This window comes from Scyliorhinus canicula, chromosome 17 (assembly GCF_902713615.1).
Source record: "Scyliorhinus canicula chromosome 17, sScyCan1.1, whole genome shotgun sequence".
NCBI lineage: Eukaryota > Metazoa > Chordata > Chondrichthyes > Carcharhiniformes > Scyliorhinidae > Scyliorhinus > Scyliorhinus canicula.
The window spans coordinates 99,150,772-99,177,266 of NC_052162.1; the positions used below are offsets into that span (position 1 = coordinate 99,150,772).

The 26,495-nt window shown below is 49.2% G+C and overlaps 1 protein-coding gene across 4 annotated transcripts in view; it reads left to right on the forward strand.

The window, feature by feature from the left end:
- Window positions 1–26,495, forward strand: part of btk (Bruton agammaglobulinemia tyrosine kinase) — a 216,173-nt gene that overhangs the window by 84,250 nt on the left and 105,428 nt on the right. For all 4 annotated transcript variants that reach the window (XM_038775528.1, XM_038775531.1, XM_038775530.1 and 1 more), the window contains exons 2-5: window positions 1,157–1,248; window positions 5,919–6,081; window positions 13,190–13,294; window positions 25,829–25,910. In XM_038775528.1, the coding sequence (XP_038631456.1) occupies window positions 5,956–6,081; window positions 13,190–13,294; window positions 25,829–25,910 (313 nt within the window). In that variant the 5' untranslated portion in view covers window positions 1,157–1,248; window positions 5,919–5,955. The remainder of the gene's footprint in view (window positions 1–1,156; window positions 1,249–5,918; window positions 6,082–13,189; window positions 13,295–25,828; window positions 25,911–26,495) is intronic.

The following is a 26,495-nucleotide window of genomic DNA, read 5'->3' on the forward strand; positions in this document are numbered from 1 at the left end:
GAAATGAGGAGGAATTTCTTCAGCCAGAGGGTGGTGAATCTGTGGAATTCTTTGCCGCAGAAGGCTGTGGAGGCCAATTCACTGAGTGTCTTTAAGACAGAGATATAGGTTCATGATTAATAAGGGGATCAGGGGTTATGGGAAGAAAGCAGGAGAATGGGGATGAGAAAAATATCAGCTATGATTGAATGGCGGAGCCGACTCGATGGGCCAAGTGGACTAATTCTGCTCCTATGTCTTATGGTCTTATGGGATGTGTTTGTTGTGGGGCAGTATTGTCAGGATGAGTTCTTTGTTGGGCAGTGTTGTCGGGATGTGTTTGTTGTGGGGCAGTATTGTCAAGATGTATTTATTTTGGGGCAGTATTATCAGGGATGTATTTGCTGGGGGACAGTATTATTAGGGATGTGTATGTTATGGGGCAGGATTATTGCGTTGTGTTTGTTGTGGAGCACTATTATCGGGATGTGTTTGTTTTTGGACAGTATTGTCGGGATGTGTTTGATGTGGGGCAGTATTGTGCGAGATATGTCTGCTGTGGGGCAATATTGTCAGGATGTGTTTGTTATGGGGCAGTATTGTCGAGATGTGTTGTTATGGGGCAGTATTGTCGGGATGTGTTTGTTGTGGGGCAGTGTTGTCGGGATGTGTTTGTTATGGGGCAGTATTGTCGGGAATCAGTTTGTTGTGGGGCAATATTGTCGGGATGTGTTTGTTGTGGGGCAGTATTGTCGGGAATCAGTTTGTTGTGGGGCAGTGTTATAGAGTTATAGAGTTATAAATGTTTACAGCATGGAAACAGGCCCTTCTGCCCAACTTGTCCATGTTGCCCAGTTTCTAACACTAATTTTGTCCCACTTGCCCGCATTTAGAGGGATATCCCTCAATACCCACCCTTTCCATGTAACTGTATAACTGATTTTTAAAGGAAAAATTTATACCCGCCCCTAACAGGGATCAGTTGTAATGGCGGAAATGCTGTGGCTAAATTTGAAATAAACTCCCCTCTTAATACCGTATCAAGAAAAGTCTTATTCTTGGTGAGGAGTCGTATGGCCTTGAACCTTCCATCCAAGGGGTGCAACCCTGTCGCATCAATGCAAAGTCCTTGATACGTCACTTCTGAGATCTGAAAAGTATATTTCTTGTATTTTAGGTGGACCCATACATCACAAATCATCTGTAATACTTCCTCTCGGCTGGCCATGCGTTCTTCTGGTGTAGTGTGGTGATTGGCACGTCATCAAGGTAAACAATCACCTTGGGAATTCCCTGCATTCCAAGGGGATTGAAGACACTAATTTAAACTCCTTAATTCACCTCAATTCTTTGTGCAAAATGTCTTCAGACCTCATTAAGACATCTTGGAGGACATCAATTGATATTTTAAAGATTTACAGCCAGTTGAGCCAGTTAATTTTCAATGAAAGTCTCTTCCCCCTCCCCCTTCCCTCCCCGACCTTTCCCCATCCCTCCCCCTCCATCTAACCCCCCCTCTCTCCCTCCCTCCCTCTCTGTCTTTTTCCCTCCCCCACCCTGCATCTCCCCTCCCTCCCCCCTCCATCCCATCCTCCACTATATTCCCTTCCCCTGCCTCCCCCTCTTTATCCCTCACCCTCCCTCCCCTCCTTCCTCCGCTCTATCGTCCTCCACAATCTGCCCTTCCCCTCCCACTGTCTCTTTATCCCTCACCCTCCCTCCCCTGCCTCCTCCCTATCCTCCTCCACAATCTGCCCTTCCCCTCCCTCCGTCTCCTTCTGCCTCCACTTTCCCCCTCCCTCTCCCCTCCATCCATTCTCCTCCTCTCTCCCTCCCTCCTCCTCTTTCTCCCTCTCCCTTACCTCCCCTCCCTCCTCCACCATCTGCCCTTCTATTCCCTCCCCTTTCTCCCTCCCCCTCCCCTACACCCCCCTCACTCTCATCTCCTCTCCATCCACTCTCCCCCTCGAGGCACCAATGATATAGGTAAAAAATGGGATGAGGACCTACAAGCAGAATTTAGGGAGTTAGGAGCCAAGTTAAAAAGTCAGACCTCAGAGGTAGTAATCTCAGGATTGCTACCAGTGCCACGTGGTAGTCAGAGTAGAAATGAAAGAATAGGCAGGATGAATGCGTGGCTTGAGAGATGGTGCAGGAGGGAGGGGTTCAGACTTTTGGGACATTGGGACTTGTTTTGGGGGAGGTCGAACTACTACAAATTTGACGGTCTACACCTGGGCCGGACTGGAACCAATGTCCTTGGGGGTACTTTTGTTAAAGCTGTTGGGGAGGCTTTAAACTAATGTGGCAGGGGGATGGGAACCAAATTAGGAAGTTAGTGGACAGTAAGGAGGCAGTAACTAAAGCCTGGAAGGAACCAGATCATGAAGTCAGTGTGACTAAGGGGAAGAGTAGGCAGGGAGCAGATGATGAACGCAAAGGGACTGGTGGTCTGAGGTCCATTTGTTTTAATGCAAGAAGTGTAGTAGGTAAGGCAGATGAACGTAGGGCTTGAATTAGTACCTGGGAGTATGATGTTTTTGCTATACTGAGACTTGGTTGAGGGAAGGGCATGATTGGCAACTAAATATCCCAGGATATCGATGCTTCAGGTGGGAGGTAAAAGGGGTGCAGGAGTTGCATTACTGGTCAGAGAGGATATCACAGCTGTGCTGAAAGAGGGCACTATGGAGGACTCGAGCAGTGAGCCAATATGGGCAGAGCTCAGAAACAGCTAACAATTTTTGGGATGTACTACAGACCTCCCAACAACGAGTGTGAGATACAGGTACAAATATGTAAACAGATTATGGAAAGATGTAGGAGCAACAGGGTGGTGGTGATAGGAGATTTGAATTTTCCCAATATTGACTGGGATACACTTAGTGTCAGAGGTGTAGATGGAGCAGAATTTGTAAGGAGAATGCAGGAGGGTTTTCTAGAGCAGTATGAAATAGCCCAAGTCATGAAGGGGCCATACTGGACCTGGTGTTGGGGAATGATCCCGGCCAGGTGGTTGACGTTTCAGTCGGGAATTACTTTGGGAATAGTGATCACAATTCCGTAAGTTTTAGAATACTCATGGACAAAGACGAAAGTGGTCCTAAAGGAAGTGTGCTAAATTGGGGAAGGCCAACTATACCAAAATTCGGCAGGAGATGGGGAATGTGGATAGGGAGCAGCTGTTTGAAGGTAAATCCACATTTGATATATGGGAGGCTTTTAAAGAGAGGTTGATTAGAGTGCAGGACAGACATGTCCCTGTGAAAATGAGGGTAGAAATGGCAAGATTAGGGAACCATGGATGACAGGTGAAATTGTGAGACTAGCTAAGAGGAAAAAGGAAGCATACATAAGGTCTAGGCGACTGAAGACAGACGAAGCTTTGGAAGAATATCGGGAATGTAGGACCAATCTGAAACGAGGAATCAAGAGAGCTAAAAGGGGTCATGAAATATCTTTAGCAAACAGGGTTAAGGAAAACCCCAAAGCCTTTTATTCATATATAAGGAGCAAGAGGGTAACTAGAGAAAGGGTTGGCCCACTCAAGGACAAAGTAGGAAAGTTATGCGTGCAGTCAGAGAAAATGGGTGAGATTCTTTATGAGTACTTTGCATCGGTATTTACCGAGGAGAGGGACATGATGGATGTTGAGGTTAGGGATAGATGTTTGATTACTCTAGGTCAAGTTGGCATAACGAAGGAGGATGTGTTGGATATTCTAAAAGTCATTAAGGTGGACAAGTCCTCAAGTCTGGATGGGATTTATCCCAGGTACTGAGGGAAGTGAGAGAGGAAATAGCTGGGGCCTTAACAGATAGCTGTGCAGCATCCTTGAACATGGGTGAGGTACCGGAGGACTGGTGAATTGCTAATGTTGTCCCTTTGTTTAAGAAGGGTAGCAGGGATAATCCAGGTAATTATAGACCGATGAGCCTGATGTCAGTGGTAGGGAAGCAGCTGGAGAAGATACTGAGGGCTAGGATCTATTCCCATTTGGAAGAAAATGGGCTTATCAGTGATAGGCAACATGGTTTTGTGCAGGGAAGGTCATGTCTTACCAACTTAATAGAATTCTTTGAGGAAGTGACAAAGTTGATTGATGAGGGACGGGCTGTAGATGTCATATACATGGACTTCAGTAAGGCATTTGATAAGGTTCCCCATGGTAGGCTGATGGAGAAAGTGAAGTCCCATTGGGTCCAGGGTGTACTAGCTAGATGGATAAAGAACTGGCTGGGCAACAGGACACAGAGAATAGTAGTGGAAGGGAATTTCTCAAAATGGAAAACAGTGACCAGTGGTGTTCCACAGGGATCCGTGCTGGGACCACTGTTGTTTGTGATATACATAAATGATCTGGAGGAAGGTATAGGTGGTCTGATTAGCAAGTTTGCAGATGACACTAAGATTGGTGGAGTAGCAGATAGTGAAGGGGACTTTCAGAGAATGCAGCAGAATATAGATAGATTGGAAAGTTGTGCAGAGAAATGGCAGATGGAGATCAATCTGGGCAAATGCGAGATGATGTATTTTGGAAGATCCAATTCAAGAGCGAACTATACGGTAAATGAAAAAGCCGTGGGGAAATTGACGTACAGAGAGATGTGGGTGTTCAGGTCCCTTGTACCGTGAAGGTGGGTAGCAGGTCAATAGAGTGGTGAAGTAGGTGTACGGCATGCTTTCCTTCATCGGAAGGAGTATTGAGTACAAGAGTTGACAGGTCATGTTACAGTTGTATAAGACTTTGGTTCGGCCACATTTGGAATACTATGTACAGTTCTGGTCGTCACATTACCAAAAGGATGTGGATGCTTTGGAGAAGGTACAGAGGAGGTTCCCCAGGATGTTGAGGGGAGACCTCATTGAGATCTACAAAATCATGAGAGGTATAGACAGGGTGGATAGCAAGAAGCTTTTTCGCCAGAGCGGAGGACTCAATTACTAGGGGTCACGAGTTCAAGGTGAGAGGTGAAAGGTTTAAGGGAGATATGCGTGGAAAGTTCTTTACGCAGAGGTGGTGGATGCCTGGAACGCATTGCCAGCGGTGGTGGTATAGGCGGGCACGATAGCGTCATTTAAGATGTATCTAGATAGATATATGAATGGGCAGGGAGCAGAGGGATACAGATCCTTAGAAAATAGGCGACAGCTTTAGATAGAGGATCTGGATCGGCGCAGGCTTGGAGGGCCTGTTCCTGTGCTGTAATTTTTCTTTGTTCTTTGTTCTTTCTCTTCCTCCCCCCTCTTTCTCCCTCCCTACCTCCCCTCCCTCCCCTCCTCCACCACCTGCCCTTTCCCTCCCTCATCTGCCCTTCCCATCCCACCCCCTCTTTCTCCCTCCTCCCTCCCCCTCCCTCCCCCTCTCCCCTCCATCTGCTCTCCCCCTCTCTCCCTCCCTCCCCCTCTTTCTCCCTCCCCCCCTCCCCGTCAATCTGTGCCATGATTTCCCAGTTTGCAGTAGAACTGAGGCCAGGTCTGAAATCCTGTCCCCATTATTTGCAACGGAGCAGGTCTAAGTTGCATCGTAATCCTACTCCAGTGATTAACGTAATGTTCAATGGGACCAGATAATGCCGTGAGATCCTGACAGAGAGAAATGTAATCCTGTAACTGGAGAATCTTTGAGGGCAGTTTGGAAAGACAGTCCTGACGTCGAGAGTGGAGCTAAGACTTTACCCATTAGCAACATTGCAGAATTAGCCTCAAACACAGACAGGCCCGAATAAAGGGTAAGAATGCAAGTCGAAATATTGAGGTATTGGTAAATCATGAGCCATGGGAGGAGATTAATGGGTGGGTATGGACTAAGGTAGGGACAAGTGTACCTGGGCTGAGGGATGATAGACTTTCATCGATCAGTTGTCCATTGGCTACCAGTGGTTGCCTGTGTCCTTTGGTTACTGGGTGACCAAGTACTGCCTATTTCTCTCTGACAGGATCTCACGGCATTGTCTGCTCCCACTGAACGGACTGATGGAGGAGATATTCATTAAAAGATCACAGCAGAAGAAAAAGACCTCGCCACTCAATTATAAGGAGAGATTATTCATCCTGACCGACACCAAAATCTCCTACTATGAATATGACAGCGAGCGAATGGTAAGTGTGCATTGTTAAATGTTACTCACTCAGCCTAACCACAGGTAATAATCAACAGCAATGCTCCGAACTGAAGGAAGTGTGACTTTCCAACAGTTGTCTTGATCGATATTTGCAGCTTGGCTCCTAGAGGATAACCACATTCAATCTGACTTTGTTACATAGAACATAGAACAGTACAGCACAGAACAGGCCCTTCGGCCCTTGATGTTGTGCCGAGCAATGATCACCCTACTCAAACCCACGTATCCACCCTATACCCGTAACCCAACAACCCCCCCTTAACCTTACTTTTTAGGACACTACGGGCAATTTAGCATGGCCAATCCACCTACCCCGCACATCTTTGGACTGTGGGAGGAAACCGGAGCACCCGGAGGAAACCCACGCACACACGGGGAGGACGTGCAGACTCCGCACAGACAGTGACCCAGCCGGGAATCGAACCCGGGACCCTGGAGCTGTGAAGCATTTATGCTAACCACCATGCTACCGTGCTGCCCTACGTGCTGTTGTACTGCCACTTCCCTCTCCTTCTCCCCTGTAGACACTAAGGGTCCAGATTGTTGCCATTGGGTAATCTCCCGACTCAACAGACCTGTCTCCAAACCCCTTACATGTGCAATTTTATTTGGGGCAGCAAGGTGGGCCTTGTCACCTCAGGAGGCAGCCCACAGGCGGTCAAAGAGGTGGGCGAGTGCCAAGACATGCTGTTTAGAAGGTCTGCCTTGGTTCTCTGAGAAATTCTGCCTAATTGTGTAAGAGGCTGTTAGGCCCTCTAGCTCTCACGCCTCACACTCTCACCCACCGCCATGCCACCCCTCATACCCCACCCACTCCATGCTGCTTCACCAACGCCTCCTCATCATCCCTATGCCAACCTGTATGTCCCCTCATGCCCCCTTGCACCAACACAATGCCAACATCCCCACTTTGTCTCTCCATGCTGCCTCCATGCTTACCAAACCCTCCATGGCATGTCCATAGCCATTCACCCAGTATCCACTATGGGCAGACATCATGTAGAGATGAAAAATAAATTAACTTCCAATCATCGAAGAGAACTATCACTCATATAAACCTGGCACTGAAAATAACTATGAAACCCAATCAAAGCTTTAAAATCCCCTCAAGTAGTGCCAAAACAAAACAGGGGCAGCACGGTTAGCACTGTGGCTTTACAGCTCCAGGGTCCCAGGTTTGATTCCCGGCTTGGGTCACTGTCTGTGCGGAGCCTGCACGTTCTCCCCGTTTCTGCGTGGGTTTACTCCGGGTGCTCCGGTTTCCTCCCACAAGTCCCGAAAGATGTGCTGTTAGGTAATCTGGACATTCCGAATTCTCTCTCTGCGTACCTGAACAGGCGGCGGAATGTGGCGACTGGGGGCTTTTCACACTAACTTCATTGCAGTATTAATGTAAGCCTACTTGTGACAATGAAAGATTATTATTATTATTACCATTGAGTAACTGCATCAAAGATCAATCCAAAGACAGCTTCATCCCAGTTTATTTTCCATTTTTAAAGGGCTGGGTATTTAAAGCACTTCAGGTTAGGAAACTTAAACAGACCTAATTCTCCCCACCACCCACCTCCTTCAAGAGTGCTAATGTGTCCTACATAAATTTGTGACTCTCACACTGCGGGTAACGGTCTTTCAAACAATGAAAATGGGGTCTGTTTGAACTCAGCACAGAGTTCAAATGGTCTTTCTGGGTTTGGGTTTGCTGCCTCAGAGATGGTTCTGAGGTAGAGGTATCGTCATGGAATATTTTGAAGGTAGGGGTAGTATTGAATACAGAACATACAGTGCAGTAGGAGGCCATTCGGCCATTCGAGACTGCATCGACCCACTTAATCCCTCACTTCCACCCTATCCCCGTAATCCAATAACCCCTCTTAACCTTTTTGGACACTAAGGGCAATTTAGCATGGCCAATCCACCTAACCTGCACGTCTTTGGACCGTGGGAGGAAACTGGAGCACCTGGAGGAAACCCACGCAGACACGGGGAGAACGTGCAGACTCCGCACAGACAGTGTCCTAGCGGGGAATCGAACCTGGGACCCTGGAGCTCTGAAGCCACAGTACTAGCCACTTGTGCTACCGTGCTGCCCATTGGAGGTAGAGAGAATGTGGAGTTGAGGCCAAAATGAAATCAGCCATGATCTTATTGGAGCAGGCTCGAGAAGCTGAGTGGCTGACTCCTGCTCATATTGTTTGCATTAATTTGAAGCTCCCCGCACTTCGTGCTGCCAAAAATGGCATTTTCCCAAAATGACTGTGGGATTTCTGCATCCAGGACCTGCAAGGCATTTTTAAAAGCTCAACAAGAATGTCCAGCCATAAGTGCCAATGGGCCGTCAAGTGTACGGCTCCATCTATGTTTACCTTGCCTTGATGCACATCCTTTGTTTTTGGAAGAATGGTGGCAGGGAAGGTGCTGTATTGCAGCTGTAACATGTGGGAGCTGGTGGACATCAGTGTGATCCACAGCAACCACATCTGCCACGAATGTCTGCAGCTCGAGGAACTTTGACTCCAAGTTGGTGAGCTGGAGTCTGAGCTGTTGTCTGTGATACACCAGCAAGGGGGAAAGTTGCCTGGACGCTTACTTCCACAAAGTAGCTGCACCCTAAAGGCTAGGCACTTATGATTTAGTCTGTGGTCAGGGACGCAAGTGTATGACTGTGAATGAGGCTGGTCTTGGGGATTGCAAAGATAGCAACGCAGGGGAATTGTAATTGTCCAGCAGGATGGAGGTCCTTGCAGCTTGTGTAAGAGCAGAGATTCCTGGGACGATGAGCAAACTGACCAGAGAATCATGGTATGAGCCATTCAAGTGGAGGAGAGTTAAATGGAATGTAGCTGTAGTAGGAGATAGTGTAGTTAGGGAGATAGGTACAGTTGACTGCAGATAAGAGTGGGGGCCTCAAAGGTTGTGCTGTCTGCCCGGTGACAGGGTTTGGGATACCTCCTCAGGACTGAAGAGGAACTTGGGAGCGGAAAGGGAAGGATCCAGGTGTTTCGATCCATGTGGGTACCAAAGGCATAGGTAGGATTAAGAAAGGGATTCTGCTGAGGGAGTATAAGCAGCTGGGGACTAAGTTTAAAAAGCAGAACTACAAAAGTAATCATCTCTGGATTGCTGCCTGAGGTCCGAGAAAACTGGCATGGGGTAAATCAGATTAGAGAGTTAAAGATTGGTGAGGGAGAAATAAGTTTTGAGTCATGGGGCAATGGGACTTGTACTGGTGAAAGTAGGGGCTGTATCGATAGGATGGTCTTCACCTGAACCGTGCCGGACCAATGTCCTGGAAAACTGTGTAACCGAGGCAGCAGACTTACTTACATAAATGTACTTGCTTAAGTGTGGGGAAAATGGTCAGCAAGACTCCACCAATGGCTCCAGTCCATTGCAATCTCTTTCACTCCAGTACAGATGGTGTTCCTCTCTTGAGGTCCTCCTTTAAGCGTACTTTTCCAGGTCTTCTTTCCCCCATATGGTGGGGTCCATTCTACTGCCACTCTGGCATGGCACACTTCTAGTCAGTGAAATATGTGTCCTGCCAGCTCCAGGTGTCTGTCTGACACAACACCCCACAAGTATCTCTGACTAGTTCTCTGTAAAACTATATCAGTGTTGATGTGATGCCAAGTGACCTTTAAACTCAAGAGTTGGGATGGGGCGGGGCGGGGTGGAGGGGGGTGGTTTCTGGGGAGGAGGGGGTTGATACAAGTTTCACATGACACTAGATTTGGAAAGCTAAAGGGAAAAGACATGGTAAACGTGCAGAGTGATGCTAATGTTAACTAGAGTGTTGTTTGCAAATGTAAGAGTGCACCAGCAAATGAGGTCAGGGTATGTACAAAGAACAAACAACATTACAGCTCAGGAACAGGCCCTTCGGCCCACCCAGCCTGTGCTGATCCAGATTCGTAATGTTGTAGATCTCAATCATGTCTCCCCCTCAGGCTCCATCTTTCCAACAAAAGGAATCCGAGTTTATTCAACCTCTCTTCATAGCTAACACTCTCCAGACCAGGCAACATCCTGGTAAATCTTCTTTGCACTCACTCCAAAGCAGGCATGTCCTTCTGGTAGTGTGGTAACCAGAATTGCACGCAATATTCCAAATGTGGCCGAACTGAAGTTTACACAACTGTAACATGACCTGCCAACTCGTGTACTGAATGTTCCGGCCGCTGAAGTCAAGCATGCCGTATGCCTTCTTGACCATATCCTTCTGTATGTCAATGCTCCTGAGGGTTCTGCCACTTACTGTATAATTCACACCTGAATTTGATCTTCCAAAATGCATTTGACAAGATTGAATTCCATCTGCCATTTCTCTGAGCCATGAGGGACCTTGTCAATAGCCTTACTAAAGTCCATAGGTGACATTCACACCCTTTCACTCATCAATTAATATATTTTCATGAAAAATAATAAAAAGAAGGAATTGAGGGCTTTTTAACTGAATGCACATCGATTTACAATACTTTCGATGTCCTTGTTGATCTCAGGCCACCATATCAAATTCCTGGCCCGACCTTTCCCCGGTCTACTACTGTTTCATTCTGTAAGGCTGTGCACGGTGGCACAGTGGTTAGCACTGCTGCCTCACAGCTCCAGGGTCCTGGGTTCAATTCCGGCCTCGGCTGACTGTCTGTGTGGAGTTTGCACTGTCTCTCTGTGTCTGCGTGGGTTTCCTCCGGGTCCTCCCGTTTCCGCCCACAGTCCAAAGATGTGCAGGTTAGGTGGATTGGCCATCTAAATTGTCCATTAGTGTCCAAAGGTTTAGGTGGGGTTACTGAGATATTGGGATAAAGTGGAGTGGGTACAGACTCAATGGACCAAATGGTCTCCTTCTTCACTAAGTTCTGTGGTATGGTTATGGTTAAGATATTGCCGCCCGGCAACCCTGAGGACTGATTTTCATCCCGTTGCATATAGAGCCTAGTCCAGTGTTTTTCAAACTTTTTTGCCCGGGACCCATTTATACCAACCGAGCATCCTTTGGGACACACGCCGGCAGACCTTCATTACCCACGCTGGCTGACCTTTGCGACCCACGCACCCCCAAATGTCATGACCTACCATTTTTGTTTACCTTTAATTTAACAGCTGAGACTGCTTGGTCCTTACATTCTCACCAGCTTTGTCATTCGAGAAAACATTTCTGCTGAGGACTTCAGCTGCTGATTTAAGTTCTCACTGTATCTTTTGAATAAAATCAAGTCGTTTGTCCTCGAACTTAGTCTTCAAATGCCTTTGAAGTGTTGGGGGTTTTAATTTTTCATTTGCCAGTACTTCCCTGCATGTAACACACATGAGCTTTGCATCCTGATTTGCATTGGTATATTATTAAACGCATGAATCATCTTTATACTGCTTTGTTCCTGATTTCAGTTTCTTCTTAATGGGTTGTTCACCAGACACCCTGGAGCGCACACCAGCATTGCTGGCAGCAAAATGGAGAAATTTCTCTCACGCCAGAACACGTGACATCAGTGTACGTGACCTGTCCTCTGCCGCCGTTTCTGGAGAGAAGGTTTCATTGATTTTTTTAAAATAATCTGCTCCTGGGTCAGTGCGCTGACGTCAGGAGGAGGTGGATTGCCTCGCTGGGTTCCAGGCCTGCACATTGCTGAGGGAGCACGCATGCACAGACTGCGTCATTCTTGGGGCCGGTCACGGTCGTTGGGCACTTCTTCCCGCGATCGGGAACACTGCAACAGATGGCCATACAACCCTCCCGACACCCGCATCTTCAAGAAAGGGAGAGAGAGTCAGCACATTCAGGGGAGGGTGAGAGAGAGTCAGCACCTTCGGGGGAGGGACAGAGAGAGTCAGCACCTTCAGGGGAGGGGGAGAGAGAGTGTCAGCACCTTCAGGGGAAGGGGAGAGAGAGTCAGCACCTTCAGGGGAGGGAGAGAGAGAGTCAGCACCTTCAGGGGAAGGGGAGAGAGAGTCAGCACCTTCAGGGGAGGGAGAGAGAGTGTCAGCACCATCAGGGGAGGAGAGAGAGAGTCAGCACTTTCAGTGGAGGGAGAGAGAGTCAGCACCTTCAGGGGAGGGAGAGAGAGTCAGCACCTTCAGGGGAGGGACAGAGAGTCAGCACCTTCAGGGGAGGGACAGAGAGTCAGCACCTTCAGCAGAGGGAGAGAGAGAGAGTCAGCACCTTCAGGGGAGGGAGAGAGAGTCAGCACCTTCAGGGGAGGGACAGAGAGTCAGCACCTTCAGCAGAGGGAGAGAGAGAGAGTCAGCAACTTCAGAGGAGGCGGAGAGAGAGTCAGCACCTTCAGGGAAGGGAGAGAGAGTCAGCACCTTCAGGGGAGGGGGAGAGTGAGTATCTTCAGGGGAGGGAGAGAGAGAGAGAGTCAGCACCTTCGCGGGGAGGGAGAGAGTGAGCACCTTCAGGGGAGTGAGAGAGAGTGAGCACCTTCAGGGGAGGGAGAGAGTCAGCACCTTCAGGGGAGGGGAGAGTGAGCATCTTCAGGGGAGGGAGAGAGAGGGAGAGTCAGCACCTTCGGGGGAGGGAGAGAGAGAGTCAGCACCTTCAGGGGAGGGAGAGAGAGTGTCGGCACCTTCAGGGGAGTGAGAGAGAGAGTCAGCACCTTCAGGGGAGGGAGAGAGAGTCAGCACCTTCAGGGGAAGGGGAGAGAGAGTCAGCACCTTCAGGGGAGGGCGAGAGTCAGCACCTTCGTCAGAGGAGGGGGGGAGGGAGAGAGTAAGCACCTTCAGGGGAGGGAGAGAGTGAGTCAGCACCTTCGGGGGAGGGAGAGAGAGTCAGCACCTTCAGGGGATGGAGGGAGAGTCAGCACCTTCAGGGGAGGGAGAGAGAGTCAGCACCTTCAGGGAGGGAGAGAGAGAGTCAGCACCTTCAGGGGAGGGAGAGAGAGAGAGTCAGCACCTTCAGGGGAGGGGGAGAGAGAGTCAGCACCTTCAGGGGAGGGAGAGAGAGAGAGAGAGTCAGCACCTTCAGGGAGGGAGAGAGAGAGTCAGCACCTTCAGGGGAGGGGGGGAGAGAGAGTCAGCAACTTCAGAGGATCATGAGCAATAAGTAATATGTTGGAGAGTTTAATGTCCTTCTGTTTTCTCTCCAGAAACGAGGGGGAAAGAAAGGATCAATCGATGTGGAAAAGATCAAATGTGTGGAAACAGTGACTGCTGAGGATAACTGTCCCCTCGATAGGCAGTATCCATTCCAGGTTAGTGCCTGTGAGTTAGCACTGTGGCAGCATCATCCTGTTGGCAACTGGAGCATTGCTGGAGGGCATTCGACCGTCAATGACAGCAGTGCTGATGTGCGCCTTGCTCCATTTACTACCATTGCTCTATATTTCTTGATACCCACCAAACATTAATTAATCCTAGTCTTGAACTTTCAAATTGACCCTCTGCCTTTTGGTGAGAAAGTTCCAGGTTTTCTCTCCCCTCTTTATTGCGCGTTTGAGATTCGTCCTACTTTCCTGATATTGCTCCAAAGCTTCATCAGTTTTGAGTCGCCTCGATCTTATGAATGCTTCCTTTTTCATCTTAGCTAGTCTCACAATTTCACCCATCATCCATGGTTCCCTAATCTTGCTATTTCTATCTCTCATTTTCACAGGAACATGTCTGTCCTGCACTCTAATCAACCTTTCCTTAAAAGACTCCCACATTTCAAATGTGGATTTACCCTTAAACAGCTGCTCCCAATCCACATTCCCGAGCTCCTGCCGAATTTTGTTATACTCTGCCTTTCCCCAATTTAGCACTCTTCCTTTCGGACCACTCTTGTCCTTGTCCATGAATATTCTAAAACTTACGGAATTGTGATCGCTATTCCCAAAGTAATCACCGACTGAAACATCAACCACCCAGCCGGGATCATTCCCCAATACCAGGTCCAGTATGGCCCCCTCCCGAGTTGGACTATTTACATACTGCCCTAAAATACACTCCTGGATGCTGCTTGCAAACTCTGCTCCATCTACACCTCCAACACTACACGAATCCCATTCGATGTTGGGGAAGTTAAAATCTCCCATCACAACCACTCTATTGCTCCGACATTTTTCTATAATCAGTTTGCATATTTGTACCTCTACTTCATGCTTGCTTTTGGGAGGCCTGTAATAAAGTCCCAACAATGTTACTGCACCCTTCCTATTTCTTAGCTCCACCCATATTGCCTCAGTGCTCGAATCCTCCATCGTGCCCTCCTTAATCACGGCTGTGATATCATCTCTGACGAGTAATGCAGCTCCTCCTCCCCTTCTACCTCCCTCTCTCTCCCTCCTGAAGCATCTATACCCTGGGATATTCAGTTGCCAGTCCTGCCCTTCCCTCAACCAAGTCTCAGTAATACCAATAACATCATATTCCCAGGTACTGATCCAAGCCCTAAGTTCATCTGCCTTACCTGCTACACTTCTCGCATAAAGCAAATGCACCTCAGACCACCTGTCCCTTTGCGTTCATCAACTCCTCCCTGTCTACTCTTCCCCCTAGTCACATTGAGTTTATTATCTCGTACCTTACTGGCTTTAGTTGCTGCTTCTTTACTGACCTCTAACTTCCTAATCTGGTTCCCATCCCCCTGCCACATTAGTTTAAAACCTTCCCAACAGTGTTAGCAAAAGCACCCCCAGGACATTGGTTCCAGTCCTGCCCAGGTGTAGACCATCCAGTTTGTAATGGTCCCACCGCCCCCAGAACCGGTTCCAATGTCCCAAAATCTGAACCCCTCCCTTCTGCACCATCTCTCAAGCCACGTATTCATGAAATGAAAATGAAAAATGAAAATCGCTTATTGTCAAGAGTAAGCTTCAATGAAGTTACTGTGAAAAGCCCCTAGTCGCCATATTCCGGCACCTGTCCAGGTACGGGAATCGAACTGTGCTGCTGGCCTGCTTAGTCTGCTTTAAAAGCCAGCGATTTAGCTGAGTGAGCTGACTATTCTTGAGTTTCTACTCTGACTGTCCCGTGGAACTGGTAGCAATCCTGAGATTACTACCTTTGAGGTCCTACTTTTTAACTTATCTCCTAACTCCCTAAATTCTGATTGTAGGACCTCATCCCTTTTTTTACCCATATCGTTGGTGCCTATATGCACCATGACAACTGGCTGTTCACACTCCCCCTTCAGTATGTCCCGCAGCCAATCTGAGACATCCCTGACCCGTGCACCTGGGAGGCAACATACCATTCGGGAGTCTCGTTTCCGACCACAGAAATGCCTGTCTACTCCCCTTACAATTGAATCCCCTATGATGTAGGGATCTCTGATGGGGGGGGGTCTCTGATGGAGGGGTCTCTTGTATGGGGGTCTGATGGAGGGGTCTCTGATGGAGGGGTCTCTGACATGGGGGTGGTCTCTTATGGAGGGGTCTCCATTAGACACCCCACCATCAGAGACCCCCCATCAGGTACCCTTCCATCAGAGACCACCCCCATATCAGAGTCATCCATCAGAGACCCCTCCATCAGAGACCCCCCATCAGGTACCCTTCCATCAGAGACCACCCCAATATCAGAGACCACCCCAATATCAGACTCCTCCATCAAACACCCCTCCATCATAGACCCCTCCATCAGAGACCCCCCATCAGGTACCCTTCCATCAGAGACCACCCCAATATCAGAGACCACCCCAATATCAGAGACTCCTCCATCAGACACCCCTCCATCAGAGACCGCTCCATCAGAGACACCCCCCTCAGAAACCCCTCCATTAGACACCCCTCCATCAGAGACCACCCCCATATCAGAGACACTTCCATCAGAGATCCCTCCAACAGAGACCCATCCATCAGAGACACCAGCATCATAGACCCCTCCATCAGAGACCACCCTTATATCAGAGACCCCTCTATCAGAGACCCCTCCATCATAGACCCCTTCATCAGAAACTACCCCCATATCAGAGACCCCTCCATGAGAGACCACCCTATAACAGAGACCCCTCCATTAGAGACCCCTCCATTAGAGACCCCCTCCATCAGAGACCCCTCCATCAGAGAAACCCCATCAAAGACCCCCCCATCAGAGATCCATCCATCAGAGACTCGTCCATCAGAGACCCCTCCATCAGAGAGACCTCCATCAGAGACCCCTCCATCAGAGACCCCCCATTTGAGACCCCCCCATCAGAGACTACCTCCATATGATAGACCCCTCCATCATAGACCCCTCCATCAGAGAGCCCCCTCCATCAGTGACCCCCCCCATCAGAGACCACTCCATCAGAGACCCCCATCAGACACTAGCTCCATCAGACAGTGCCCCCCATATGAGAGACCGCTCATTCAGACCCCCCCATCAGAAACCACTCCCAATGAGAGACCCCTCCATCAGCGGCTCCTCCATCAGAGACCACCCTCATATCAGAGACCCCTCCATCAGAGACCCCTCCATCAGAGACCCCCCATGAGGTACCCCTCCATCAGAGACCACCCCCATATCAGAGACCACCCCATATCAGAGACCCCTCCATCAGACATCCCCCCATCAGAGACCTCTACATCAGAGACCCCTCCATCAGAGTCCCCTCCATCAGAGACCCCTCCATCAGAGACCCATTCATCAGAGACACCCCCCATATCAGATACCACTCCATCAGGGATTACCCCCATATCAGAGACCCCCCATCAGAGACCCCTCCATCAGACCCCTCCATCAGAGACCCCTCCATCAGAGACCCCTCCTTCAGACCCCTATATCAGAGACCGCTCCATCAGAGACCCCTCCATCAGAGACCTCTCCTTCATAGACCCCTCCATCAGACCCCTCCATCAGAGACCCCCCCCATCAGAGACCCCCTATCAGAGACTAACCCCATATCAGAGACCCCACCCATAAGTCACCCCTGTCTGGAAGCTAAAGAGCAGTCCAGACAGAAACTGTGAAAAATAATCTCTTCTTGAAAAGTTACCCCTCCCTTACAGGTGCTGCCTCAGGATATAAAGCAGCAACTGTAACTTCATCAAAAGCAAAAACCACATCACTAGTGTTGTGCCTATACCACAGTGTGTCTTTAACCCATATACAATGGACAAATGACCACAAGTTGTTTCTTAGAATAATATAATTTATTCGCCAGCACACAATGTTCCGGTTATTTCAATCACACACACAAGTTGAACTATAAAGCTTTTACAAACAAGACCTTACCTTAACTGTCAAGTGACTGGCAAGTTGCGGACAGATATGGCCTTTATCTGGAGTCCGCGGTCTGGCAGTTTTGATGGTCAGTAGCTGGTCGTCATTGTCCTTGGCTCTGGCCCTTCCATTGATGGCGTGGATGTTCTTCCTCTTATTCGGCCGGTGAAGTGTCACCATTGTTGGTTGCTGTCGAGAGAGCGAGTGAGGGGTTGCGCAGAACCTTTCCTCCCCAGGAGTTTGCGCACCCTTTTGGCCAGTCCCAGGTAAACTTCCAATCAATCGATCAAGGCTCGATCACGTTGATCGATTCGGACCAAACAAGACCCGCGGCCTTGATGGCGGGGCGTGTCCTTATGGCCATGTCCGTTGGTGCCTGAGGCATGTAGGCCTTTCCAAATAAGGAAACAGGTGCCACCAAGTCTGCTACACTTTGTCGGTTTGCATTTCAAGCCCGTTGTCCCGGGATGGCTCCTGATGGCCTTTTTCCTGGGCTCCTTGCAAAAGTCTGGGCTGCAGCTTTTTGTTTATTTGAGAGCTGCAGCTGTCCCTGAACTTGGCCACATCTCCCGGCGTCCTTTGCCGACTCCATTTTAGGTGGCCAGACCAGGGTTTAAGCCCCTTCAAATCTTTTGATCTGCAAGGCTTCTATTCACCTCAAAGAGAACTAGCTTTTACTCGGCTGTGATTGAGAGCTTCCAGACAGCTAGATGTCTGGATTGTCTATTTAGATCCCTTGATGCTTAAATGGATCTCAAGGATACTGCTGTAAAACTAACCCAATGTTTATAAACATCTAGCAATGATTGACAGCTCATTATCACATCAAAAACCGTTAAGTGCTTTCTACTGATAAAAAGAGGAAGTGAAAGCGCTTAATGGCTCAATGTTTATTAACATTGTGGTCAGTTTCAAAACAGTAGGGAGGGTTTCTGTTATGGGATCTCTGCTATTTGGAGGGGGGGGGTCACAGTTACATGGGGATCTCTGTTATATGGGGGACCTCTGTTTTATGGGGCAACTCTGTTATATGAGGGTGTCACTGTTATATGGGGTCTTTGTTATGGGTGGATCTCTGTTATATGGTCTTTGTTATAGGAAGTCGCTGTTACATGGGGGTGTCTCTGTTATATGGGGGCATCTCTGTTATATGGGAGGTCTGTTATATGGGGTCAACTCTGTTATATAGGGCCTTCATTATGGGTGGATCTCTGTTATATGGGATCTTGGTTATAACGGGTCTCCGTTATATGGGGTGTCTCTGTTATATCGGGCCGTCTCTGTTATATAGGGGTCTCTGTTATGGGGATGCCTGTTATGCAGAGGTCTCTGGTCGGGGTCTAGTGGGGGTGTCAGGTAGGGGTGGAATGGGCAGGATTTGCATTGTGGGGTGGAGGGGTTCTGCATCGACTTTGGGGGCATCTACCTTAATTATGTACCCCCTTGGCATGCCATGAGGTCCACCACACCAGAGCCACGCTGGCAAATACTTTTACCAATACGCGCCCACGAGAAAAACAAAGGCGTGCAGAATCGGGTGTCCCGACCTATTTACATCCTCCCGCTGGCATGGGCCGCGAACCTCGTTCCAGCCACCAGTGAACCGTAGCATTGGAAATGGCGCCGATCCATTTCTTTCCCGATGTTGGATTCTCCACCCGATCGTGGATCTCTCTGCCGCCGTTAATAAATGGAAAATCCAGCCTATTATCTCAAAGTCTCACATCCCTGAGTGCAGCGCCCCCTCAGTACTGCACTGGAATGGCAGCCAGGATAATAGAGTCCAGCCTTTGGAGCAGGATTTGATCCCTCTTCAGTGAGGTTCCTGAGTCCTTGAAGAAAAAGTGAAGGGAGGTTTAAATCTGTTGGAGAAGATGCAGTAAATCAGAAAATAGCACCTGGGTGACACCAGGCTTGGTTTTAGCTGCACACCTATAATAATAATAATCATTTATTGTCACAAGTAAGCTTCAATTAAGTTACTGTGAAAAGCACCTAGTCGCCACTTTTCGACACCTATTCGGGGAGGCCGGTAGAGGAATTGAACCCACGCTGCTGGCCTTGTTTAGCTTAACAAGCCAGCGATTTAGCCCAGTGTGCTAAACCAATTAATCTGTGCACCTCAGATATGGCAGATATGAACACCTTCTGGAGCAAAATACATTGGAGAATTGGAGATGCAATGATGAGTGTGAACTTCAACACAGTGAAGAGATAAAGAATAGGAAGAGTGAGTAAGAGAGGAATTGAAGCTGAGGAAGAACAAGAATGAAGATGACCACAGCAGTATCAGTATAATAGAGAGAGGGAGCTAGGGGGTGGAAGCTATAGGTGAGGGTGGAATTGTTAATATTGTGAACAAAATCAGACATTTGGACCTAACACTTGTAAGTGCCTTTCTGCAGTCAAGCTATAGTCGGGTCTCCGTTTGGAGTGTGGCTTTAGGTCGACAAAACGACTAACACTTGGAACGGTAAGTGAAAGAGGAAATGAAAACTTCTATTGTTATTTTGACGGCCTCTGATTTTGAAGCAGTCACTGAATGATAGAAAGGCTCATCACAGTGAAGAAATATCTCACGCTGTGACTGTGAAATGAGGCTTCGCAATGATAACCTATTTAATAGCATAATTTTCACCAATGTTCAACCCAGCACGAGGCAGAAATTTCCCTAGAGTCAGACACACTCCCATCGTCACCCTGCCAATTAAGTGACAGTCATTCACCCGTCTGTCATTTCCTCCACCAGCTACCAGCAGACTGAAGAAAAGGCTGGGGCAGCACGGTAGCACAGTGGTTACCACTGCTGCCTCACAGCTCCAGGGACCCTGATTCAATTTCGGCCTCGGGCGACTATCTGTGTGGATTTTGCACTTTCTCCCCGTGTCTGCGTGGGTTTCCTCCGGGTGCTCCAGTTTCCTCCCACAGTCCAAAGGTGTGCAGGTTAGATAGATTGGCCACACTAAATTGCCCCTTAGTATCCAAAGGTGTGGATGTTAAGTGGGGTCATGGGGAGAGGGGCAGGGGAGTGGGCCTAGGTGGGGTGCTTTTTCAGATGGTCGGTGCAGACTTGAAAGGCTGAATCTGTGGCACACTTTGCTACAGAAGACTGTGGGGGCCAAATCACTGAGTGTCTTTAAGACAGAGATAGATAGGTTCTTGATTAATAAGGGGATCAGGGGTTATGGTGAGAAGGCAGGAGAATGGGGACGAGAAAAATATCAGCCATGATTGAATGGCGGAGCAGACTCGATGGGCCGAGTGGCCTAATTCTGCTCCTATGTCTTATGGTTTTATAATGGCCTCCTTCCGCACTGTAGGAATTCTATTGTTCTATGGTTCTAAGAGCATCATTAGCTTATTAGAGCAAATTGAACCAGTGAATAAGGGATCTGCAGAAACCTGACATCAAGAGCTGATGCCATTCAGCATGACGCAATTTCAAGTTAATTAATTTAACTCACAACATTGCCTTGACCCGTCAAGGTTCCTGCTTTAAATTGCAAACAATGCCGGTCTGTCATCGGCAACTGGTGCATTCTTCATGGCAACGCCACGAACAATCAGAGTCCCCTTGCCAACCAACCAGTTTTCTCTTCAAATGCAGTATAAAGCCGATTTTTCCCCAGACAGTGGTATTCTTGGATTGTCCTGATGAGTGCAAGATGAAAAACTTTGACTAGATGTATTTTTTTAGCAATACTCATTCATTTATACCAAGTTGGTGACTCTGTAACAAAGGTTCTGCTGGAGTGAAGAGTATCAAGGCTATGTGTCGGAAAAGATTGACTCTGTGGTTGCTCAGACTGAAGTGGGAATTTGATTTCACTGACCGGTGACCAGCTCTGTATCCAAATCCTGGATATAAGGGCAGAGTTCTGGGGGGGACAATCGCGCCTGGGAGAGAGGTCGACCAAGATGGGTGGGTAGAGTTCCAATCGTACAGGATTTTGGTGAGACCACAATGTCTGTTGTTTTGGTCTCCATAGTTTGGTCCCTGGGATGCGAGAGTTGTTCTATGATGAGATGCTGATGAAGTTGGGTCTGTATTCTTTAGAGTTTAGAAGACTGAGAAGTAATATCAGGAAGCTTTAGCAAAACCATTCTACAAACCCATCTTCCAGGCGACCTTCTTCAATTTGATTGCTCCAGTCTTATTGAAGATTAAAGTCCCCTACAATTATTACATTGTCTTTTTTCCAAACTCCAACAGTTATCTCCTGAACTTATTCATGCTGTAAAGTTCAACAATTGTCCCTGGGAATGATTACATGACCATTTCCCTTGACATATTTTCCCCTGATCGTCCTCTTTACTCTTAACTTCCTTATTCTGAACTCGTCTGTTTTGGGGATTTGAACTCTTCACCACAGAAAATAATTTGCCTCCGTCTTATGAATCAATGAGAATCACGTCAGTGAGACAGATTTACACTTATGTTGCAATTTTCATGACTCAGGACATTCACAAGCACTTTGTAACCAATTATGTATTTTTAAAGCACAGATATTGTTGCATTGCAGAAAACTCAATAACCAAAGCTTTAGTTTAACCCATGATCCAAAAGATAGCGGCAGCGATCGTATGGTCTCATCGGGCACGACTTGGTAAGGCGACGAGGCCGGTAAGATTTACGATGCTCGGGATGCCTTGCAAGATCTAACGAGATTTCGCAAGACGACGCGATATGGATCTTGCCCTCAATGGACAGTACCCGGATTTGCATATTTAAGTGCGCAGTTAAGCTCACTTAAATATGATCGCATTGAAGTCACCCAAGGCTCGGGATCAAACGTCCGTGCCTCGGAGACCTCGCCGTTTAGCATTGGTCCACTCAGACATTGGCAAGGAGTAATGGCGCCTGTGGCAGGGGAGGGTCTCCCTTGAAATTGGACGCTCCCGGGTGGTCGGGCTCTGGGCTGGGCCGTACCCTGGTACTCTTGATGCCACCCGAGCAGATTGGCACTGCCAGGTTGGCACTTTGGCTGTGCCACCCAGGCACCATGGCAGTACCACCCGGGCACCCTGGCAGTACCGCCCTGGCATCCTGGAAGTGTCAGGGTGGCAGGTTCCCCTTTCCAGGATTCAGGCCCAGGGTTGTCCTGTCATTATGAGGTGGGGGCCTCAAATAAAACCCTAATCGGTAAGTTGGGGCATTGGCGGGAGTCCCAACGAGCTGAGCTTGTCAGTGCAGGAAATTAACCTCGGCAAGGCTTTCCTCACCGTTCCCCAAAAAGGCTAGTCTCATTTAAAAGTGGGGTCGTTCTTGGGGCTGCAGGCACCGAGAACCATCCCGCTAAAGGCACTTAAAAGGATACTCTGTTTTTTCCCATTGTGGTAAACCACTGTTACACCTGTATTAGGTGATGTAAGGTAGGACCTGTACTACAGGTTCACCGGTAGCCCCTGCCTGCTGGCTCTGCACAGTAGGTGGAGCGTGTGCTCTATTCAGCAGCCATTTTGCCAGCTGCTGTGGGAGGCCACACATCTCACTGCAATAAAGGCACAGTTGTATCCAACCTTAGTCTTTGTACAATTGATCGTGCATCAATTTATTGCAGTAAGATTTTCTAAAAGATGGACCTCCGAATCAAACCACATTGCCTGCAGTTGGATCCGCAATCAAGCGACGCCAAAAAGGACTTTAATCACTGGCTAGCTTGCTTCGAGGCCTATATCAACTCAGCGACCACCCCTCCGACGGAGGCTCAGAAGATACAGATCTTGTTCTCAAGGTTGAGCTCCAACGTGTTTCCGCTGATCCAGGACCCCCCGAATTACGCAGACGTCATGGCGCTCCTCAAAGAAAACTATGCACAGAAAACGAACAACTCTTTGCCAGGCACGTACTCGCCACTCGCTCTCAACTCCCTGGTGAGTCCATAGAAGACTTCTGGCGGGCCCTAATCCCACTCGTCTGGGACTGTGACTGTCAGGCCGTTACGGCCACCGAACATTCCAACCTTCTTATGCGTGATGCGTTTGTAACGGGGATTGGGTCGGACCTCATACGCCAAAGACTGCTGGAAGGGGCCACGCTCGGTCTAGCTGAGACTAAAAAGCTAGCACTCTCCAGGACGGTCGCCTCACGCAATCCTCAAGCCTACCCCTCCGGCCGTGCGGCCCACCCCTCCTATCCCTCGGGGACCCCACAGACGGCCGCCCCAGCGGGGCTTCACCCAGCCAGTACGCCTGCGCCACACGCCAACCCGTGCACCCCAGAGGTCCCCGATGTTACTTCTGTGGCCAGCAGAAGCACCCCTGCCAACGCTGTCCGTCTGCAGTTTCATTTGCAAGGCTTGTGGCAAAAATAGGCAGGCCCGCGCAGTCACCGCTATTGTCCCTTCCCCCCTGACCTACACACAATGGGCGCTGCCATCTTCCCCCCCTCAGTCCACGTGTGGCCCATGGGTGCCGCCATCTTGTCCAGTCCCTGCAACATGTGGCCCATGGGCGCCACCATCTTGTCCAGCTCCCGCAACGTGCAGCCCATGGGCGCCGCCATTTTGTCCCCCGCAGGATCTTCAGGCGCCGCCATCCTGTCTTCCCCACGGGGCATGGACGTCGACAGCATTCCACGACCTGGGCCCCCCACGCTCTCCACCTATAATTACGAGATTTTGTATCGCCCCGGCAAGCTCAACGAGCCCCCAGATGCACTATCCTGGGGTACATGTGCCAGCGCACAAGTAGACCGACTCTGGGCCCTACATGACAGCCTTTGTCACCCGGGGGTCACACGATTGTACCATCTTGTCAAGGCTCGCAATCTGCCCTACTCTGTCGAGGAAGTACGGACTGTCACCAGGGACTGCCAGGTCTGTGCGGAGTGCAAGCCGCACTTCTACTGGCCGGACCGTGCGTGCCTGGTGAAGGCCTGCCGCCCCTTTGAATGCCTCAGCGTGGATTTCAAAGGGCCCCTCCCCTCCACCGATCGAAACACGTATATTCTCAGTGTGGTCAATGAGTACTCCAGATTCCACTTCGCCATCCTGTGCCCCGATATGACGTCTGCCACCGTCATCAAAGCCCTCAACACAATCTTCGCTCTGTTCGGTTTCCCCGCCTACATCCACAGTGACAGGGGATATTCATTCATGAGTGATGAGCTGCGTCAGTTCCTGCTCAGCAGGGGTATCGCCTCCAGCAGGACGACCAGCTATAATCCCCGGGGAAATGGGCAGGTAGAGAGGGAGAACGGGACGGTATGGGGGGCCGTCCAACTGGCCCTACGGTCCAGGAACCTCCCAGCCTCTCGCTGGCAGGAGGTCCTCCCTGAAGCACTAGATTCCATCCGGTCACTACTGTGCACCGCTACGAATAACACACCCCATGAATGTCTTTTTGCCTTCCCCAGGATGTCCACATCCAGGGTGTCGCTCCCCACTTGGCTCGCAGCTCCAGGACCGGTCCTGCTCCATAGGCACGTGCGACTCCACAAGGTGGACACGTTGGTGGATAGGGTGCACTTGCTCCATTCCAACCCCCAGTATGCCTATGTGGCATACCCCGACAGCCGCCAAGGTACTGTCTCCCTCAGGGACCTGGCACCAGCAGGTTCCACCCATACACACTTCTCCGGACCGGCGCCACCCTCCCCTCCCCTGGAGGAGTTCAACACACTCCTGGAGTCATCCAACATCAGGACAGCATCGACATCGCCGCCACCGCTACGTCGCTCCCAGCGGACCGTCAAGACACCAGACCGGTTGAATCTCTAACTGGCACCGGACTTTCAAAAGAGAACATAGAACAGTACAGCACAGAACAGGCCCTTCAGCCCTCGATGTTGTGCCGAGCAATGATCACCCTACTTAAACCCACGTAACCCGTATACCCGTAACCCAACAATCCCCCCATTAACCTTACACTACGGGCAATTTAGCATAGCCAATCCACCTAACCCGTACATCTTTGGACTGTGGGAGGAAACCGGAGCACCCGGAGGAAACCCACGCACACACGGGGAGGACGTGCAGACTCCACACAGACAGTGACCCAGCCGGGAATCGAACCTGGGACCCTGGAGCTGTGAAGCATTGATGCTAACCACCATGCTACCGTGAGGCCCCTATCTTTACTCCCAACTCCACAGCTGCATTTTACAGGCATTAATCAAGGTTTGAAACTGTGGAAAACACCAAGGGAAAGGAAAGTAACATCACAAGAGTGCCAACTGTGCCTCACTAAAAGCACACATTAGTTGATTGTGACGTAGTGGTATTGTCGCTGGACTAGTAATCCAGAAGCCCCAGGTCATTCTCTGGGGACCTGGGTTCAAAACCCGCCATGGCAGATGGTGCAATTTGAAGTCAATTTAAAAACAAATCCAGAAATAAAAGTCTAAAGGTGACCATGAAACCATTGTCAATTGTCATGAAAATCCACCTGGTTCTCTTAATGCCCTTTCGGGCATTCTCAGTTGGTTCTACAACAGCAAACTGCCATGAAAGTATTCAACAAGCATAGCCCATTTTAAGTGGAGAGTGCTGGAATGTGGGGCCTGAGCTCACACTCCTTGCTGTTCTTGGCATATTTGGAGCTGGTGCTTTAGTTTTGGATGCCAGGTTTTAATCACACTGTGACCTTCTCTTCCACAGGTGGTGTACGATGAGGGCCCTCTCTATGTGTTCGCCAAGAATGAAGACGTGCGGAAGCAGTGGATCAAAGAGTTGAATAGCAGTTACGTGCCGCCATTTGCTAAGCTGACCTCCTTTCAGGTCGATAAGCATCAGAAAGGAAAATCGGACTGCGAGGTTGCAGGGCACACTGTCACTCGCTGGGTGGACAAGGGGCGAACTTTATTCCACTGTCACCTTACACTGTGGTTAAACAACAAAACCAGATGACTGCTCATGGTGGAATTTGACATCCATTCAAAGTGTTGGGTTCATATAATAATAATGATAATAACCTTTATATTGTCACAAGTAGGCTTACATTAACACTGCAATGAAATTACTGTGAAAATCCCCAAACGCCACACTCCGGCACCTGTTCGGGTACACTGAGTAAGAATTCAGAATGTCCAAATTATCTTTGCGGACTTGTGGGAGAAAACCGGAGCATCCGATGGAACCCCACGCAGACACGGGGAGAATGTGCAGACTCCACACAGACAGTGAGCTAAGCCACAAATCGAACCTGGGACCCTCTCGCTGTGAAGCAACATTGCGAACCACTGTGCTACCGTGAATCTTGATGTCCCATAGTGCCTGTCAGAAATAGGCAGGCAGTAGCTGAGTGTGGTCAATCTGGCACAGAAGC